At 42.0% G+C, this 19532-nt stretch overlaps 1 protein-coding gene across 9 annotated transcripts in view; it reads left to right on the forward strand.

Moving 5' to 3' along the window:
- The window catches only part of ndrg4 (NDRG family member 4), a 111213-nt gene that overhangs the window by 83598 nt on the left and 8083 nt on the right, over window positions 1–19532 (forward strand). For all 9 annotated transcript variants that reach the window (XM_078400551.1, XM_078400552.1, XM_078400556.1 and 6 more), the window contains 9 exons: window positions 1708–1768; window positions 3478–3564; window positions 6161–6217; window positions 8191–8294; window positions 11153–11209; window positions 12748–12799; window positions 14452–14499; window positions 18214–18249; window positions 18687–18738. In XM_078400551.1, coding sequence (XP_078256677.1) covers window positions 1708–1768; window positions 3478–3564; window positions 6161–6217; window positions 8191–8294; window positions 11153–11209; window positions 12748–12799; window positions 14452–14499; window positions 18214–18249; window positions 18687–18738 — 554 coding nt within the window. The remainder of the gene's footprint in view (window positions 1–1707; window positions 1769–3477; window positions 3565–6160; window positions 6218–8190; window positions 8295–11152; window positions 11210–12747; window positions 12800–14451; window positions 14500–18213; window positions 18250–18686; window positions 18739–19532) is intronic.

Raw genomic sequence — 19532 nt, forward strand, 5'->3', positions numbered from 1 at the left:
CAATGTGGCATACAGGGCAAGCCCCGTTTGCTGCATTTGGCCCACTAAACCCTTTTTATTCATAAATGTGTTCAAATGTCTTTTAAAAGATATAATTGTATCCTCTTCTATAGTTTCCGCTGGCAGCTCATTCCAAACACGTGAAAATGTTGCCTTTGCCGTCCCTCTTAAATCTCTCCCCTCTCTCCTTAAACCTAAGCATTCTAGTTTTAGAATTCTCTACCCTGGGGAAAAAGACTTTGAGCGTTCACTTAATCCATGCATCTTATGATCTTGTACATGTCAATAAGATCAATCTGAAGAAGGGTCTTGACCCAAAACGCCACCCATTCCTTCTCTCCCGAGATGCTGCCTGACCTGCTGAGTTACTCCAGCATTTTGTGTCTACCTTCAATAAGATCACCCCTCAGCTTCCCATGCTCCAAAGAAAAAAGGCCCAGCCTTTCCAACCTCTACATATAACTCATGACCATAAGTCCAGGTAACATCCTGGTGACACTTTTCTGTACCTTTTCCAACTTAATGACTTCCTTCCCATTGTTAGGCAACAGGAACTGCACATAGTACTCCAAGTGTAGTACACCGAGTGTAGTGTCACCATTGACTTGTACAACTGCATCCTGATGTTCCAGCTTTTATACTCAATATATACTTCCCAATGAAGGCAAGCACACACATCTCGCTGTCACCAGACTCGCCACTTTCAAGGAACCATGTATCTGCACTCCCAGATCTCTCTGTTCTGCAATACTCTCCAGGGCTAAACCATTTACTTTGCAAATCTTGCCCTAGTTAGACAACTGAAGTGCAACACCTCACACTTGTCAGAATTAAGTTCTAGTTGTCCTTCCTCAGTCCACTCTCCCAACTGATCTAGGTCCTGTTATAAACTTAGATGTCCTTTGTCATTGTCCACGATACTACCAATTTTGGTGTCATCTGCAAATTTATTAACAATTTTAACTACATTGTCATCCAAATCATTAATGTAGAAAACAAACTACGGTGGACCCAGCATTGACCTCTGCAGTGCTCCACTGTTCACAGGCCTCCAATTAGAAAACCAATCCTCCACAACTACCATTTGACTTCTTCCTCCAAGTCAATTTTGAATCCAATTGCCTAACTCGCCTTGGATTCCATGCATTCTTGCCTTCCAGGCTAGACCAACACATGTGATTTCGTCAAAGGCATAGCTAAAATCCATATAGATAATTTGCACCACATTGGTCACCTTGAAAAAAACTCAATCAGATTTGTGAGACACGGTTTTCATGCACAAATCCATGCTGACTATCCTTAATCAGTCTGAGCCAAGACAAATGCTGATGGACTCTGTCAGAAAGAATCCTCTCCTCTAACCTTTCCACCACTGCCACCAGGCTCATCATCCTGTAGTTCCCTGGCTTGTCCTAGCTGTGCTTCTTAAATAATCATACAATGTTATCCACCCTTCAGTTTTCTGGAAGTTGATCTGTGGCTAAAGATAAATCAAATATCTCTGCAAGGGCTCTGAAATGTCCTCCCTTGCTTCTCACAAGGTCCGAGAATACACTTGGTCAGGCCCGGTGGATTTATCCACTTTCATGTGCTTTAGAACCACCAATACCTTCTCTTTGGTTATTCATATCGAATCTAAGATATTACAACTCCAAAGACGCAGTTCCAATGAACAATTGTATTTGTTTCTCCTTATCTTTCTTCCAGGTTTAAGAGTGTTGTTGGAATCGGAGTGGGGGCTGGAGCCTATGTCCTTGCCAAGTTTGCAGTGAGTCTCTGAGCATTGTGCTATTGCTGTGCAATGTGATATCAGTAGATTTGTAAAATGTACTTAAATTTAAATTGTCCATGCTATATTTCTTCTCCACTCTGAACCCCCATTATTAGCCTCCCTTCTCTCAACTGCCCTCAGCACTTTCCACAAACTGGTGGTATTGTGGCCAGATAAAGATCTTTTATTGCTGTCATTTAATGAGCCTCCATCTTTGTGGAACTTGCAGAGGGACTTGACTGGACAGTGCATTTAGGAGTGAGTATAGTGGAGTGGTTAGAGAGAGGATGCGTGGAGAGTGAATAGATCCCAATCCTTGTTTCACTTTGTATGAAAAAGATCTTTTTGAGGGCGTGCAGCGTAGGTTCACTAGGTTGATTCCCGGAATGGCGGGACTGTCGTATGTTGAAAGGCTGGAGCAATTAGGCTTGTATACACTGGAATTTAGAAGGATGAGGGGGGATCTTATTGAAACGTATAAGATAATTAGGGGATTGGACACATTAGAGGCAGGAAACATGTTCCCAATGTTGGGGGAGTCCAGAACAAGGGGCCACAGTTTAAGAATAAGGGGTAGGCCATTTAGAACGGAGATGAGGAAGAACTTTTTCAGTCAGAGAGTGGTGAAGGTGTGGAATTCTCTGCCTCAGAAGGCAGTGGAGGCCAGTTCGTTGGATGCTTTCAAGAGAGAGCTGGATAGAGCTCTTAAGGATAGCGGAGTGAGGGGGTATGGGGAGAAGGCAGGAACGGGGTACTGATTGAGAGTGATCAGCCATGATCGCATTGAATGGCGGTGCTGGCTCGAAGGGCTGAATGGCCTTCTCCTGCACCTATTGTCTATTGTCTATTGTCTACTTCCTCATTTGCTTTCGGTGAGAATTCTTCAGACATTTTGACTGTTCAACCATTTTTGTGACACTGCGTTTGCTGAATGCTGCATGTCCATATAGGAAAGCAAGTCAGATTGTCTCAATTCCTGGTAAATCCTTTTGGCAGTAAGCTTTGGGCTCAGTAGCAAGCCCTGCCACTTCACAGATGCCAGGAAAATTCAAACGCAGGAGTTTATGGAGCAAGAAAAGTTACTCAGTCTATCCAAATTATGGATTAATATTCTGATGAAGTTTTAACTACTTCATTTAAATCAATCTGTGCTATCTCTCATATACTGACAGACGTGTTGATATTTTCCAGCACACATTATTTATGTTTTGTATCTTGAATATGTGACCTACGCTCTTTGATTTACTTTACTGGCACGCCAGTAACAGATGGTTTTGTGTATTATTTCTGTCCTTTAAAATTGATTTACCTCAAGTCAAAGGAATTTTAGACATGCATAAACATGTCTGTTGATAATATTAACACTCGTTACATTCTTGGTTCTTGAGTACCGAACACCCTTAAACTGAAGCAGCTCTGCAGGATAGCGGAGTGAGGGGGTATGGGGAGAAGGCAGGAACGGGGTACTGATTGATAGTGATCAGCCATGATCGCATTGAATGGCGGTGCTGGCTCGAAGGGCTGAATGGCCTACTCCTGCACCTATTGTCTATTGTCTATTGTCTATTGGTATGGCTGGAATTGGCCTGTCAAGCAAGGATTCTCATGGACTTTCATGTGCAGGAATCTCTTGTGCACTGAGCTCTCTCAATGTAATGTCCCTCTCACTGGCTATGTTGGACTTACTTGACTGTGTGCTCTTTCAGTTGATTTTCCCAGATATGGTGGAGGGGATGGTCCTTATCAATATTGATCCCTGTGGAAAAGGTTGGATTGACTGGGCAGCAACTAAGGTCAGTGCACATAAGTATTTAACTGCGACAAATAATAAAACATATCATTATCTTGCTATTTTAAGCTATTTTAAACAGTAAAGAGGCATTATGAATGTGTTTTCAACCAAATTAAATGCTTGTAAACAAATCTCTAGGTTTTGAATTTCAATTAGGTCTGCATTGTTTTAAACATTTGGGATGCGGTCTGTTGTAAATCTTAATGTGGGTCGCAGAAGACAAGCACTCCTAAAGAGGAAGCTCCGATATTCAACCAGGCACAAAATGCTCTGTGCAGTAATTGGAGATCATACAGCAAGTTGTGAACTACGGATAGAATTTCCAGGGTTTAAAGAGAGTGTCGTGATGACAATGGTGTGCGTTAGGTTTGGAGAGATACATTGTTGGTAGTGACAGGATTGAGGGATGTTGAACGAATTATATGGGAAGGTAAGCTTTGAGGGTAGTGAGGGCCAGGGGCTAATGGAAAAGTGCAGTGGCCATTCATTGAGTTGTTTTAATTACAATGAAAAGTTTAAAACAAACATCTACTTGGAGGAAGGTGGACACCTTGGACCCTCCAATAACGGCTCAACTAAGGTCTGTTTTCGCTCAGAACTGAAAATGGCCCTCCCAGTCTCAAATGTTTGGGAACCCTGATTAGATATAGTAATTAGTACGTGGGAATGGTTTATGACCTGGAACCTCGTCATGAATTTAAAAGATGACTTGAGTTTCAGTTTGAGTTTCAGTTCTATGGATAAAACTCAAGGCAGCATTAAATATGGCCATGCAGAATTTACATTTTCATTCATTTTGTTTTTGAAATTTCCTTTTTTTGTTTTAAATAGGCATCATGATGATTGGCTTTTATAGATTCCCTTTATGTAGTGGAAGAAGAATTAGAGGGCAGTTGATGGCGTGCAAAAGAGAGCGGGTTGCAGGGTATAAGTGGGAGAATATGATTGAAGATATTGTTCTGAAAACTGGCATAGGATCAGTGAAAATGGCCGTTATCTCTGTCGCTAGAAATTGCATATATCATTCCTTGAGCTATCCTGCTTGTTCGTGTGATGCGCCAGTCAGTGGAACAACAAGGCCAGTAAAAGCTGAATGTAAAGGTGTCAAAAAAAGGTGTCCACAATTACACAGAACAATTGTGAAGATGTTGTCAAAGAAATAAAGACTGAGTCCTTAATTATTATTGTTACTGATTTCTGTTTAGTTGCACATTATAGATACTCTTGAATGTTCTTTGAATGACTAAAATGTCTAAATAAAATTTTACTGAACAAAGCTGAGAATGGAAAAATCAACATCAAAAGTGAACTAAAGTAAAAGCTGAAAAATTCAAACCCCTATTATGCTTGTGTAAATTCGGAAAGTTATCTTTACAATTTAAATTAGTGTTTTTTTTTTTGCATTGCTCAAAATAGCATTGTATAAATCTATATTCATGGTTCCTCTTCAGGTTTAGCTTAGATTATGGATTGGTGTAGAGCAGGGGTTTCCAAACTATGGCCCATGGGCCACATCCGGCCCACCAAGAGATTTTATCCGGCCCGCCAAGAGATTTTAACACGTTCCGTGCAGCTCGGCTTCCCCCGTCTTCTCCCATCAGCGCATCTCCGGCTCCCTCCCGGTGCTCCGAGTGTCCCGACACCTCTCCCCATTCCTGTGCTCCTCGCTCCTCCAGGCTTGGCTCCCTTGCTCCGCGCCTTGCTTCCTGCGGCTCTTCGCCCCCTCGCCGCTCCTGCTGACCCTCCTGCCCGTCTCGCCGTCAGCCGGGCTGCCGGGCTCTGTTTCCACTTGGTCCGCACTCAACGCCTTGAGGCTGGAGCCGCCGAGCAGAGCTGTGGCCTGGTCCGTCCCGGCTCCCAGCGCCCGGCCAGCTCTTGCTGCTGTTCGGCCTCCGCTGCCGATCGACCTCTCCACCTCCTCTTCCACTGCCTCTTCCTCCTAGGCCGTCGAGCATGATCTGGGCCCTTCGCCCTCAGGTGGGTCGCCGACCTCGAGCGCTCGCTGCTTCTGCCCCTACAGCCCCTCGGCTTGGGTTCTTCCTGCTGCTCCTCACAGCTCATTCAATCCCGTCCTTTCCTCCTCCTCCTCCTCCTCCTCTTATTCTCCCCCCGGTCGGCACCCCTCTACTTCTCGGCCTTGCTCTCCTGCCTCCCTTCTCTCGCCGGCTGGCCAGACGTCTTCCCAGCTGCTTCTTGCGTCCGCGGGCTTTGCAGCCCTTCTCCCTGTTCCTCTTCCTCCGCCGGATCCTCCAGCTTCTTCCCCATTTTTTACAGCACAAAAATTTACCATTTTGGCAGATTTTTCAAGGTAAGAACCTACCTGTTACATGTGTTACTAGTATATGCCGGAAGCTGCCCTGTACTCCAGATGGCTTGAATTTCTTCCATTTGTTTTACTTAAGTTCTTTTCTGAGTTCATTAAATTTTACAAAACTGACATTTCTTTATTTTTTCCTACGGCCCGCAAAAATGTGCCAAATATATAATGTGGCCCTCATGCTGAAAAGTTTGGAGGCCCCTGGTGTAGAGGAATGTTGTCCTTCAAGAGATTGGAGAATGTGGAGAGTGAAGCTCATTGCTCTTCTGTTTGTTAACAGCTCTCAGGTCTAACCAGCTCTCTCCCTGACACCGTCCTGTCGCATCTCTGCAGCCAGGTAAGTTGATACTGCATGACCACCACAGGCTCTGCTTCCTGCCACGTCATCTAATTAAGCACTTCATCAACCCAAGGCAATAAACCTAGTCCCAGGATAATCAACCCCTGAGATTTGCTGTTATGGGTTTAAAAATCTATTTTGAACGTTGATGTATTCCACTTTGATTTTGAGTTGGGTAGGTAGATGGAAAATGCCTCCTTAGTCCTGGGTGTAAGGACTTTTAATTTCAGACCTCGTCTACATTTTACAGACCTGCTACCTGCCCTAAACTAGTGAACTAGGGCAGCTGATGGTGGCTGGCAGAGTGGAGAGGAAGCTGGGGATGTTAGTCCGAAGGAAGGTTCTCAACAACTGGTAAGTTGGGGAGGGGCTTTTAGCAAGACTCTCTATGGAGGGGATATAGTAGTGTCATGGGTGAAGGGAGTTCAGCTTGTCTTGTGAAATGTGATAGATCTCTTCCCGTCTTTAGCTTGATAAAAAAGATTTTACATTTTAATTGGAATAGCCTCTTTGCCCTTCCCAAAGATAACTAACCTGGCTTCCTCTGGCATTTCTGAACTGAATCATAATATGACGAGTCCTCCAGGCAAGAAATAACAATACATTTTTAAAATGGGGCACCTCAGGTGTTACATAACTTGCAGGTTAAGTTACCAGTGGCAGCAAAGCATCAAGCACCAAATCCAATGCTTGGAATCAAATGCTTGCAATGGAACTTGCTTGATTTAGTCTGGGTGTCAAAATTGATGTTTTAATCTGTGCTCAGTTTGCAATATCAGTCTTTAACTGAACAGAGTGCAAGATTTTAACTATACCTAGAGAGGATTATGGCAAAACAAAATCAGCAAGTTTCTCCTCATTGAATAAAGATCTGGATACAATTTATAGATCATTTGAATAAAGTTTTACTATTTATGGAACTGCTACCTCCTTCTGTGTAGGCTATTGCTGTGCATGTCATAGTTCATCCAACTCTACACTGTGAGTGTCAAATTTGCTGGAAATTCAGAAAGAAGTGTGGATTCTTCCATTGATATTAGTGATGACCGTAAACCATTGTTGTTTGCTTTGTTTTATTCATTTAATTTGTGGGATAAGAGTGTTTTCCTGTCATGAAGTCAAGACTGTATTTGGTGTGTAAGTGAACGTATTGAAAGATTAAAGATCCTATGTTTCCACTAGTGAACGAGTTTCAAACAAAGAGACATAGTTACACGATAAGGAGATGGATGGTCAGATAAACTGAGATACTTAGAAATGTATTCTTGCAGAGGGTGGTGAATCTCTGGAATTCTCTACCTCAGAAGGTTCTGAATGCTAGATCCCTGAAGATATTTAAAGGGCAGGAAGATAAATTTTTGAAAGATTGAGAAATTCGAAGAACTGGCACAGAAGAAGAGTTATTGCTTTGGGTAAATCATGAATGTTGCTATTGAATGGCAAGGCAGGCTTGGTGGTGGAGGGGGGGAGGGCGACGAGGTCACAAGGCTCAATGCTGCTTTTGGGTGATCCATATTGGCTAACACCTCTGCAGACAAATTAATGCTTTGTCATATATTGCTGTCTGCAAAATATGTGAGGCAGCAAAGCCATCCAAAGTATGGGAAGCATTTTGAAATGTGCATGAGAGATTAGATAAGCTACTACATAACTTTATGGGCTTCCTTTATTGAATCTATTGTTGACCATCAGAATGACCAAATAAGGATGACAGCTTTCTATGAAATCTTTACTCCTTTCCTTATCGCTCCCCCAGAGCAATGTTTGTAATTGGAAGCTAATGATGAAGTTCCTAAGTGTGCATACATGGGTGAGATGCCACAGGTAGACAGGTAGATCACATCCAGGCATTCCCAGTGATTGGTGACTTCTGAACAAAATTAAGAAATTCTGTTCTGGAACAAGCAGTAGGCTTTTTAGTCTTTGGTCAGCAGAGTATTGTGTAACAGTGTTTTCCATCCCTATGTCAGGAGGAATTAATGAACAATACGGAGCTGGTGCAGAGCCTGCGACAGCAGATAGGAGCCAACATCAACCAGAGCAATCTGCAGCTCTTCTGGAACATGTACAATAGGTAATTGTCCAAGGTGGTACTCAGTACAACAATAACACTGCAAACACATCTCGGGAAATCACTAGTATTACAGAGATCCTCTCTCTGTGTCACCAACTACCTCTATTTCAGTGCACTCTCACAGAGAGTTTATCACAAAGTGTTCTTGGTTCAACCATCATTAACTCCTTGTTTTCTTAATGACAGGAATTAAATGACTTATTCACCTGTATCCCACCTCCACCGGTAAGGTCAGAATGTGAAAGTTCATTGATGGTTGCTCAATATTCATTAACATTCACAACTTCTCAGATGATGACTGAACTGATATATGCGTGCTGGCATCCTAGGTTACTTTAAGACAGGGACTAACAAATGGTAAATAATAATTCACACATGGAGATCTCAGGTAATGACCGTCTGCAACAAGAGAATATCCAGCCAATCATTCAACTATGCTTGCGATGGCAAGGACTCCACCATCCATATCTTGAAAGTTAACTAGATCAGCAATGTAAGTACTAGGGCAACGTGAGCAAGTCAGCAGCAAAGTATTCCACAGCGAGTGGCTCATCTCTTAGCTCCCCAAAACTGTCACATTATCCATGGTGTAGAATTCAGAAATATTTTCCCATTGGAATGAGTAGAGTTAGACAATAGACAATAGGTGCAGGAGGAGGCCATTCGGCCCTTCGAGCCAGCATCGCCATTCAATGTGATCATGGCTGATCATTTTCAATCAGCACCCCGTTCCTGCCTTCTCCCCATACCCCCTGACTCCGCTATCCTTAAGAGCTCTATCTAGCTCTCTCTTGAATGCATTCAGAGAATTGGCCTCCACTGCCTTCTGAGGCAGAGAATTCCACAGATTCACAACTCTCTGACTGAAAAAGATTTTCCTCATCTCAGTTCTAAATGGCCTACCCCTTATTCTTAAACTGTGGCCCCTTGTTCTGGACTCCCCCAACATTGGGAACATGTTTCCTGCCTCTGACGTGTCCAACCCCTTAATAATCTTATACGTTTCGATAAGATCTCCTCTCATCCTTCTAAATTCCAGTGTATACAAGCCTAGTCGCTCCAGTCTTTCAACATATGACAGTCCCGCCATTCTGGGAATTAACCTAGTAAACCTATGCTGCACGCCCTCAATAGCAAGAATATCCTTCCTCAAATTTGGAGACCAAAACTGCACACAGTACTCCAGGTCTCACTAGGGCCCTGTACAACTGCAGAAGGACCTCTTTGCTCCTATACTCAACTCCTCTTGTTATGGCCAACATTCCATTGGTTTTCTTCACTGCCTGCTGTACCTGCATGCTTCCTTTCAGTGACTGATGCACTAGGACACCCAGATCTCGTTGTAACAGTATTAAAAAGCTTGACACCATCGAGGACGAAGGACTATGATCGATTAACCTCCTGTGCACCCCAGCTGCTGGAGTGAGCGTAACATTTACAAAATCCTCTGCAACAATTTGTCGAGGTTTCTTTGCCAGCGCTTGACCAAACTGCAACCTCTCTCATGAGGGAAGCGTGCTTACATGGACAGCAAGTGTAGAGAAACGACCAGAATCATACAGAATGGAAACAGGCCCTTGGTCCCAACTTGTCCATGCTACCATTATGCCCATCTACGCAAGTCCCATTTGCCTACATTTGACCCGTATCCCTCTAAATATTTTCTATCCATGTACCTATCCAAGTGTCTTTGAAATGCTGTTATAGTACCTGTCTCAACTACTTTCTCTGGCTGTTGATTCCATATAATCTCCACTCTATGATTGAAAATGTTGCCCCTCAGGTTCCTATTAAATCTTGCCCCTCTCACCATAAGCAAATGTACTCTGGTTTTTGATTCTCCTCCCTGGGATAAAGACTCTGTGTATTCACCCTATCTAGTTCCTTTATGATTTTATACACCTCTATAAGATTGCCCCTCAGCCTCCTGCAATCCAAGGAATAAAGTCCTAGCCTGCCCAATCTTTCTCCACAGCTCAGGCCTTCAATTCTTGGCAACATCCTCATAAATAATCTTTTCTTCTTAAAAAGCCTTATTTATCATCGTATCTGTAATTCCACTTTCAGGATATCATGTACCTGTACTGCTAGATCTTTCTGCTTTACAGCACTCCCCAGGGCATTACCATTCACTGTGAAGGCCCTGCCCTGGTTTAACTTCCCAAAATACTACACCTCGCACTTTAAATTAAAATCCATTAGCCATTCCTCAGCCCACTTGCCCAGCTGATCAAGATCTTGTTGTAACTTTTAATAACCATCTTTACTGTCTACAATATCACCTACTTTAGCAAACTTACTGATCATGCCTTACTCATCCAAATCGTTGCCCATCTCTTGCAGTTCCACAAGTAAATGACCGCTTTGGTTTCTGAGGGGCATTATTCTCTCTCTAGTTACCCGTCTTCTCTTAATGTATTTCTGAAATGTCTTTAGATTCTCCTTAATTTTAACTGCCAGACCTAACTTCTGCCCTTTTTTGCTTTTCTAATTTCCTCTTTGCGTATGCTCCTCAGGCCCCTAAACTCTCCATGGATACACTTGATCCCAGTTATCAATACCTCACCCATGCCTTCTTTTTCCTGATCAGAGCCCCAATTTCTCTCCTCATCCAGGGTTCCTTACTCCCAGCTGCCTTGCTCTTCACTCTAACAGGAATCAGCATGACTTGATCACTCTTTTAAAAGCATCCCACTATCCTGATGTAAACATTCTACTCCAATTGACTTTAGCAAGTTCCTGTGTAGTACCATCCAAGTTCACCTTGTCCAAATTCTGAATGGGCTTGTGCTAGTCCTATTTTTAATGGGACCAGAGTATGATAATTTGAAAATGTATGTACAATTTCTTCTCCACAGCCGCAGGGATTTGGAAATGAACAGACCTGGAAGTGTGGCCAATGCCAAGACTCTGCAGTAAGTCTTCACCCTCACTTCTTCATGGATTAGGATCCTTTTCATTACCACAACTTGACTACACTCACCTGTTCTTACTAGTCCATTTTAGGTTGTGAAATTCCAAAACATTGCATCATTCTTTATTTTTGTATTCTTCTCCATTTATGACCAGCTTGTGTGCTCCCCATCACTGAACACGGTCTGAGGGAGAATATTCTAGTCGGTGATCCCTGTGAGGAGTGATAAATACTCCCCACTGGTCATAGTATCGGACGTAGTGTGAGACGTTACATCCACCATCTCTGGCCCCAGTGTATGAAGTTACATCCCTCTGACTGACTCTAGAATGAGAGGTTACAACCTTGTTTCTGTCCCCAGTGTGAGTGCTTTATCTCTTCACTGCCCCTGATGCAAGCAATTTAAGGTATTTTTAGGTCTTCCCAGCTGTCAGACCTCATGACCCCTTACTACTGCTATATTTCTCATTGATCACTACCTTTTGTTTCTCAAATAGTCAGTTCGCCCATCCTTCTGCTCTCGTCCACACTGTTGAACAAATGGCAAAAGCTTAAGGTCCACCTCCAATTGCACCTGTGGCCCCCTGACCTGCCTAAATCTACGTCACCTGCTCCTCCCCTGGCTACTACCCAAATCTGAACCATTGCCAAGCTAATGGCTTTGGTTCTTCTTAGGTTAAAATGTTCAAGTAACCCTCCCTCAAAAACTCTGGGCAGAAATTCCCCAAGTTGCAGACACTGCAGATGAGGTAGTCAAAAATCATGGTGCATTTCATGTTGTATCCCATGCATTCTGGATGCAGCACGCTGCCTATACTGCTATTATTGCCCAACCTTGCTCTCTAAGATGGATCAAGTAAACCAGCGTGCTTGCAGTCTTAATGTGACGGCAAGTTACATACCATCCCACCTCCTCTGCATATCATGGGATGGAATGTGCAGAGGTGAATATGATCAATGGCCCAGACTCCCACAAAGTTATGCCGATGATCAGGAGTAAAAATCTCCCTTGCTGGGTTACAGTTATGAAGCAGCAAATGTACTGAGTCAATAATAGAAGCACTTGAAACATTTGAAGGAAATGGTGAAGGATGTGCCACCTTAACACTGAGCAGTCAGTCACAGTGGTGCTTCAAATGAGAACTAGTTGCAAATGAGAAAGTGCCTTGTCACTGAATTATTGGCAAAGTGCCTGAAAGGTAAACTCCCAGTTTACTGGATATAACCTTCTCATGCCCTGTGCACTCCTTGACCACTTGCCTGCAGGAGTTTCTCCCTAATCCATAAATATCCAATATTTGTTATGGGGGTGTGCTAACATTACCCCAATAAGACCTCTAATTAAACTTTCTATTTATGAGTTTGATCCCCACATCAATATGTCTTCAACCCATGGGTTAAATATGAGTAGGGGCCTCACATGTGACTTGAAGGTCTTTAAGCATGAGAAGAGGTTTCCATGCGGTGGGGAAAGGGGAAGGCTGTTTAGTAGCTGCCTGCAGATGTGAGAAAGTGAACTGATAATCCGGTGTATTGCAGGTGTCCAGTGATGCTGGTGGTGGGGGACAATTCCCCAGCAGAAGAAGGAGTGGTGAGTATGAAGTGCAACACTGCATCATGCACGATGGTAGGGTCAAATGTGAGGCTTCGTGTCTGCATTGGTCTTCTTGAAGATAGAATAGTTATTGCTAATTGTGCAGGCTAATCATAAGCCTAGAAGAGCTAGGAACGCTGGATTCAACAGGCGAATCAAGATCATTTAATTGTCATATGCACTGAGACCAGAACAGTGAAATTCTTACTTGCTGCATCTTTACAGGCATATTAGCACAACAAAACACAAATATTCTGCACTCTGTATATTTCCCTTCAATCTATCCTCTGAACCTGTGTTTTGTTTGATTGTATTTATGTATAATATTATCTGATTTGATTGGATAATATGTAAAACAAAGCTTTTACTGTAACTATGTACACATGCCAATAATAAACGAAATCTATACACAATAAATATAAAATAAGCGATAATGTAATAAATTATCAATCATACTAAGTAACCAGAATTTAATAGTGCAAGCTGAAGTATGTGGTGTGACTTAAACAAAGTTCATAATAGTTTGGTGCTGAGGTAAAGTTGTGATAAGGGTGGTTCCAGAGCCTGGTGTTTGATGGAAGAAGCTGTTCTTGGATCTGGAGATAACTGTTGTCAGGCTCTTGCACCTTATTTCTGATGTAATGGCGAGTTAAGAGCGTGGCCAGGGTGATATGATTCTTTGATGGTATAAGTTGCCTTTCTGTAAATCCCTTTGATGGTGGGGAGGTCAGTACCTGTGATGGACCGAGCAAAGTCCACCACTTTCTGCAACCTCCTTTATTCTTCTGTGTTGGAGTTACTGAATCAGGCTGTGATGCATAAATTAACTTGAGAGAATTGATCCATTGTTGCATCTCTCTGGGGGAAAGTTGCTCTCATATTCTCCTGCCATCAGTTTTATCTCTCTACCATTCGATCTACAAATCTCAGCATCGCTATGAATATCTCTTTCACTCATTTTGTTTGAAGTTTGTACAGCTCATAACTGGGTTATTCTACATGTTTTTAAATGGGATTAATCTTCCACTAAAATAGTACTGGGAGTCTGTCTACCAGCAATGCCAAGTTATTTTGAAGCTCTTAAGTTAAATTCGAGTTACCCTTAGTCCACTTAGGCAAATATGTGGAATGTGGCAATCAGAGAGCTCAGTTAAATGCTGTCCTGGTTACGTAATTGTATGTGTATCAATATCTATATATGTCTTCCATGTTGTTAGTGTGAGATAGAGGCAGTGTTGTTTGGTGACAATAGACACCTTATCAACAGAGCATGATAAAAAAGTGTCATTAGATCTACGTTTGACACTTATCAAAACTTACGATGCTTACAATATGTTATTAATGCGATGCATGACCACTAATTGACACCAAGCAGATAATAATGAAAGGCAACTGACAGTGAAGTATGAACTGTGCTGGTTGATATGAGTTGGAGCACAGTGCATGTATTCTGAAGATTTCCGCTGACTGGCATTTGTACCAGTGTTGGAAATAATAATGGATTAACACTTATCCTATTGCATGGCAAATTGCTACATGTACTGAGCAATTTTCCCCCTAATTTTAGGAAAGATATTTTTTGTTAAATATCAGTTCATTTTATTGCTCACTGTTGATTTTGTAAAACTAATACTATTGTCTCATTGTAGGTGGAATGCAATTCCAAGCTGGACCCAACTCAGACAACTTTCCTGAAGGTATTAAATGACCTGCACTAGTTGTGGAATCTGACAAATAAGGGTCATTTTAGGGGGAAACAAATCACTGCACAGTTGATTTAAATTGGCCATTCGCACCTAAATTATAGAGTGGGTGGGATTATTTCCTGATGCAAAGGCCAAAGATACTGGGGTACAGTAGTTCTAACCTCATTAAAATACTCAAATTTTCTGAAACTCATTTCCATTGAAAACTGAATAGTGGCGTAGTTGGTAGAATTGCTGCCTCCCAATGCCAGAGACCCAGGTTAGATTCTGACCAAGTGCTGTCTGTGTGGAGTTTGCAAGTGACCCTGCAGAAATCCGCCAGGAGCTCCAGTTTCCTCTTACATACCAAAGATTTGTAGGTTAATTGGCTTCTGTAAAAGTACCCCTAATGTGTTGTGAGTGTATGAGATGTTGGGCCAACATAGAACTAGTGTAAATGAGTGATTGATGCATGGTTTGGTCTCAGTGGGCCGATGGGCCTATAAACCAACATTTCTCGTTTCGGGCATCTAGCAAGGAAATCTTTATGTTGATCCTTTAATATCCCATGGGCAATAAGAGTCAAAATATGTAGATTGGACTGATGCACAGATTCCCTCTCTAATGAATGTTAAAGAACTTGTTATTTTGTTTTTGTCCATCAACACTTTACAGGCCCACATTTTTACAGGAGCATGGTCGATGTACAAAGTCTCTGCCCTTGCCTTCTATGCTTTGGCTAACAAAGAAAAGCATCCTAATTAACATTTTTTTAAGACTTAATTGACCCATCCTGCTGGGTGGGACTGAATTGTCTCCCACACCATTCAATAATCTGTAGTTTATTGTCGATTCTCTTTCTTTGTTGCTCTTGGAAAAGGGAAGTCAATGCTTCTGGGGAACAGGCAGATAATTAGAGCTGAGGCTAAGTTCAGATCAGTCATGTCCTTAATCAATGACAGAACAGGTGTAAGAAGCTGTTTAGTTCAGTGCTCCGAGAGTCATAGAGTGATACAGTGTAGAAACAGGCCATTCAGCCCAACTTGCCCACACCAGCCAACATGTCTCTTGCCCAGAGTAGGTGAATCGAGGACCAGAGGACATAGGTTTAAGGTGAAGGGGAAAAGATTTAATAGGAATCTGAGGGGTAACTTTTTCACACAAAGGGTGGTGGATGTCTGGAACAAGCTGCCAGAGAAGGAAGTTGAGGCTGGGACTATACCAACATTTAAGAAACAGTTAGATAGGTACATAGATAGGACAGGTTTGGAGGGATAAGGACCGGATGCTGGCAGGTGGGACTAGTGTAACTGAGTCCCATTGTTGGTTTATAGAGATCCGGACCTCGCGCTGGAAATTAGGAGTACATTAGGTAGCTTTCTCGGCTGACACAGATATGATGGGCTCCCTTGAATGGAGTAAATATTCCATGATTCTTTTTCAGTGAACAATTGTCTGTAATGCTCTTGGGTTAGGACATAGCTAAAGTATATACTCGCACATGAGTCTAGTTTGAGAAGCCTGTGTTTATTTAGCATAATTTCTGAATATTATGATTCACCTGATTGTTAAACTTTTTGTTTCAGCAACATGCCTGATGTATTCATTAGATTAGTTTTGTCATGGTTAAATGCATCAGTATCTTTTGGCCTTTAATGAGAAACCTCTTGACATCTAACAGTGTAGATTGATGGTGAGACCTTTAACAGCATTGACGTGCAGAGGGATCTTGGGGTCCATGTCCATAGCTTCTTGAAAGTGGCAACACAGCTAGATAGAGTGGTAAAAAGTGTATGGTATGCTCACCATCATTGGTCATGGGCATTGAGTATAAGAATTAGCATGTCTTGATGCAGTTCTACAGTATAAGATGTTGGTTAGGCCACATTTTGATTAATGTATACAATTCTGGTTGCCCCATGTAGAGGCTTTGAGAGGGTATAGAATAGGTTTACCAGAATACTGTCTGGATTATGGAGTCTAAGCTACGAAGGGAGGTTGAACAAATTTGGATTGTTCTTTCTAGAACGCCAGAGGTTAAGGGGAGACCTGACATCTATATACTAAAACTCTCGTTTGTTGTCTTGTTTGTGACTGAACTTCAGCCAAAACGGTACACGATAGCGTGACAATTTTAGGCCCACCTTACTCACCACTGTGACTTTAGTGATAATGCAAGTAGTTTTATTGAAATCAGTCTTATATTTTTTAAGTTATTCACATTTTAAAGTTTTAAAGGAGGGGAGGGGGGAAGGAGGGAGTGGGGGAGAAGGGAGAGGGGAGGGGGGGTTGAGGAGAGAGGGGAGGACAGGGTGCTGCACCAATGCAGGAGAGGTTTGGGCCCAACGGGTTCACTTGGTCTAGTAAGTACATAAAATTTTGAGAGGAATAGATGACACTTCCAGTCCAAAACCCTCTTCCCCATTTCCACCATGGGAAATGACAAAGAATAGAGGGCATAGTTTTCAGCTGAGAAGGGCAACGTTTAAAGGAGATGTGTGGAACATGTTTTTTACACAGAGTGTGATGGGTGTCTGTAATGTGCTGCCAGGAAAGTGGTGGAGGCAGATATGATAGTGGTGTTTAAGAGGCTTTAAGATAGGCATGAGGATATGGATTGGAATTAAAGGATATGGGTCATCTGCATGCAGATGAGAGTTTATTTTGGCATCATTCTGGACACAGACATTGTGCGCTGAAGGCCTTATTCCCAGGCTGTACTTTTCTCTGTTGTATGTTCTAGATGGTTTATCCAGCTTTGCTACTTGGGCACCTTACATTATGTTGAATCCCTGAACCAAAAAATATCTGCTCGTAATCAGGCTTTCTTTTTACCTTGGCTGACTTAATGGAAAAAGTTCCTCCCTCCAAGAAGAAGCAAATAATTTAAATATTCAGCCCTCAAAATTAGTGAATCGTGGTCCTCATTCATCAAGCAGAGTAAGCAATCAACTGAAACATTAATTTGACAAAATCATTGATGAATCTTATTCATCCTGCACAAGAAAATTATCTGATTCGTTCATTCATTCACCAGAGGCAGACAATTCACCCCAGACACACAATGATGGACTCAATTTGTCCAGTGGAACTATGGACATTACTCATGAAACAATCACAATTGGAATACAAGAATTGAATATTTATCCATCTATGTCCTGCCAGTTAAAAAAGTGAAGCCTTTGTTGGAACTCGTAAAACGAATTGCTGTTCGACAATTATACAATAGATTAAAGTCATGATCAGAGCCAGGCTGGTATTTCATGTGCATTGAGACAGGCTCAGGATACTGTGGGGCACCCAGTCAGCCTTGTAATGAATGAGATGTTGACCAGCTGGAGCCAGGCTGGGCTATATCGGATGGGTTATATCTCTGAAGCCCATGTGTTCAAAGGACATCTATCCAATTTAAACTCGAACCAATAAAACACTCAGTCAACAGAATGTGGATTGAAGGATAAATGGATAGACCACCTTGTTTACTTGAAATAATCCACTGAATCCTAGCCCTAGCTCTTAATGAAACAAACAAATTTAATAGATTAAGGATGTCAATTGTTAGAGTATTAAATGTTAGTGTTTTCCAATTCCAAAAAAATAAGCATCTTATGTGAACATCGTTGTGAATTACAGGTGGTATTATGATTTAGTTGGTGAAGAAATGTGGCAAATGTCTGGTATTTCTTCATCCACAGTGGTAACCCTCATCCATGTTTTATTTTTTAGATGGCTGACTGTGGTGGCTTGCCCCAGATCACTCAGGTGGGTAATTCACACTATATGTCCAGATTTTCATTTACACAAAACTGCTTTCCAAAACTTCTGCCAAGTTTGTGTCTTTCACTCCAAAACAGAAGACCATGTTTTTGTGCTCCTCGAAGTGATAATGTAATTCAACATGGGATCTGTTTTGAAATTAGGGTGGCATGGCAGGAGGTGCCCTGAAGAAGTTCCCAAGGGGCATGAATGTGTCGCATTTGGGATTTAAGGTCTTGTCAATGTGTTCTAATGGTTAGGGCGGGTGTTTAAAAATGGCAATATCTGTCAGCTTCAGATTTCTCCCAATGTCTTGACCTACATTGTTTTTTACTCCACTGAAAGTGGTAATTAGCAGATGCCAAACTTCTGTATATTCATTTTTTATACTGTATGTCTTCAGGCTGATACCACTTTTTAGTTTGTACATTTTTTTCTAACAGCCTGGAAAGCTGACAGAGGCCTTCAAATACTTTCTGCAGGGCATGGGCTACAGTAAGTATCAGAAGAGCTGCATTAAGTATGAATGTGTTTTGATTTCACTTCAGCTTTATTAACAGAAAGTATCTAACTCGACGGTGCATATTGCATACATACTGGCAAGAGGATTGTACTTATTGTTGTCACCTAATGGTGACACTATTTGGTCTGGGGAGATCTGGTTAAATTGCTGGTTCTGGGATTTTGTCACTGTGGGATTGTTTACTGTAGGTTGTCCTCGCAGTGAGACTGTTTGGCGGTGTTGTTCTTGCATTGAGACTGTATGGCATGGGTTTTTCTTGCAATGTAACTATATGCCATAGGTTATTCTCACAGTGAGACTGTTGGCTGTAGCTTGTTCTTTTAATGACTGACATGGGATGTGCTATTGTTGACCCTAAGTGCACAGGGATTGTTAAGCATGGATAAGACTATTCACTGCATTTGTTCCCAAGGAAAGGCTCCTTATCATAGATTGTTTTCAAGGAGAGAGATTTTGGCATGAGGTGTGGTAATGATGAGGCAGTTCTACTGTGGGGCATTGCTGAGGTGAGACTGTTGCACCTTGGGGCATTGCCATGGCGAAGATATCTTCTACATCAAGTCAAGTCTTGTTTTTTATCATAAGCTCAAGTACAGTGAGATACAGGTACAACAAAATCTTGTTTGCAGCAGTATTAAAGGCGCATAAATTCAGACAAATGCACAAAAACATAAATTGTAAACAAATTACACAAAATTACATGTTTACTGCCAGTAAACCCATATTAGGCAGAGATTGCACTGGAGAAAATTGCGATCTTAATGTG

The sequence above is a fragment of the Rhinoraja longicauda genome, chromosome 6 (genome assembly GCF_053455715.1).
Source record: "Rhinoraja longicauda isolate Sanriku21f chromosome 6, sRhiLon1.1, whole genome shotgun sequence".
Lineage (NCBI taxonomy): Eukaryota > Metazoa > Chordata > Chondrichthyes > Rajiformes > Arhynchobatidae > Rhinoraja > Rhinoraja longicauda.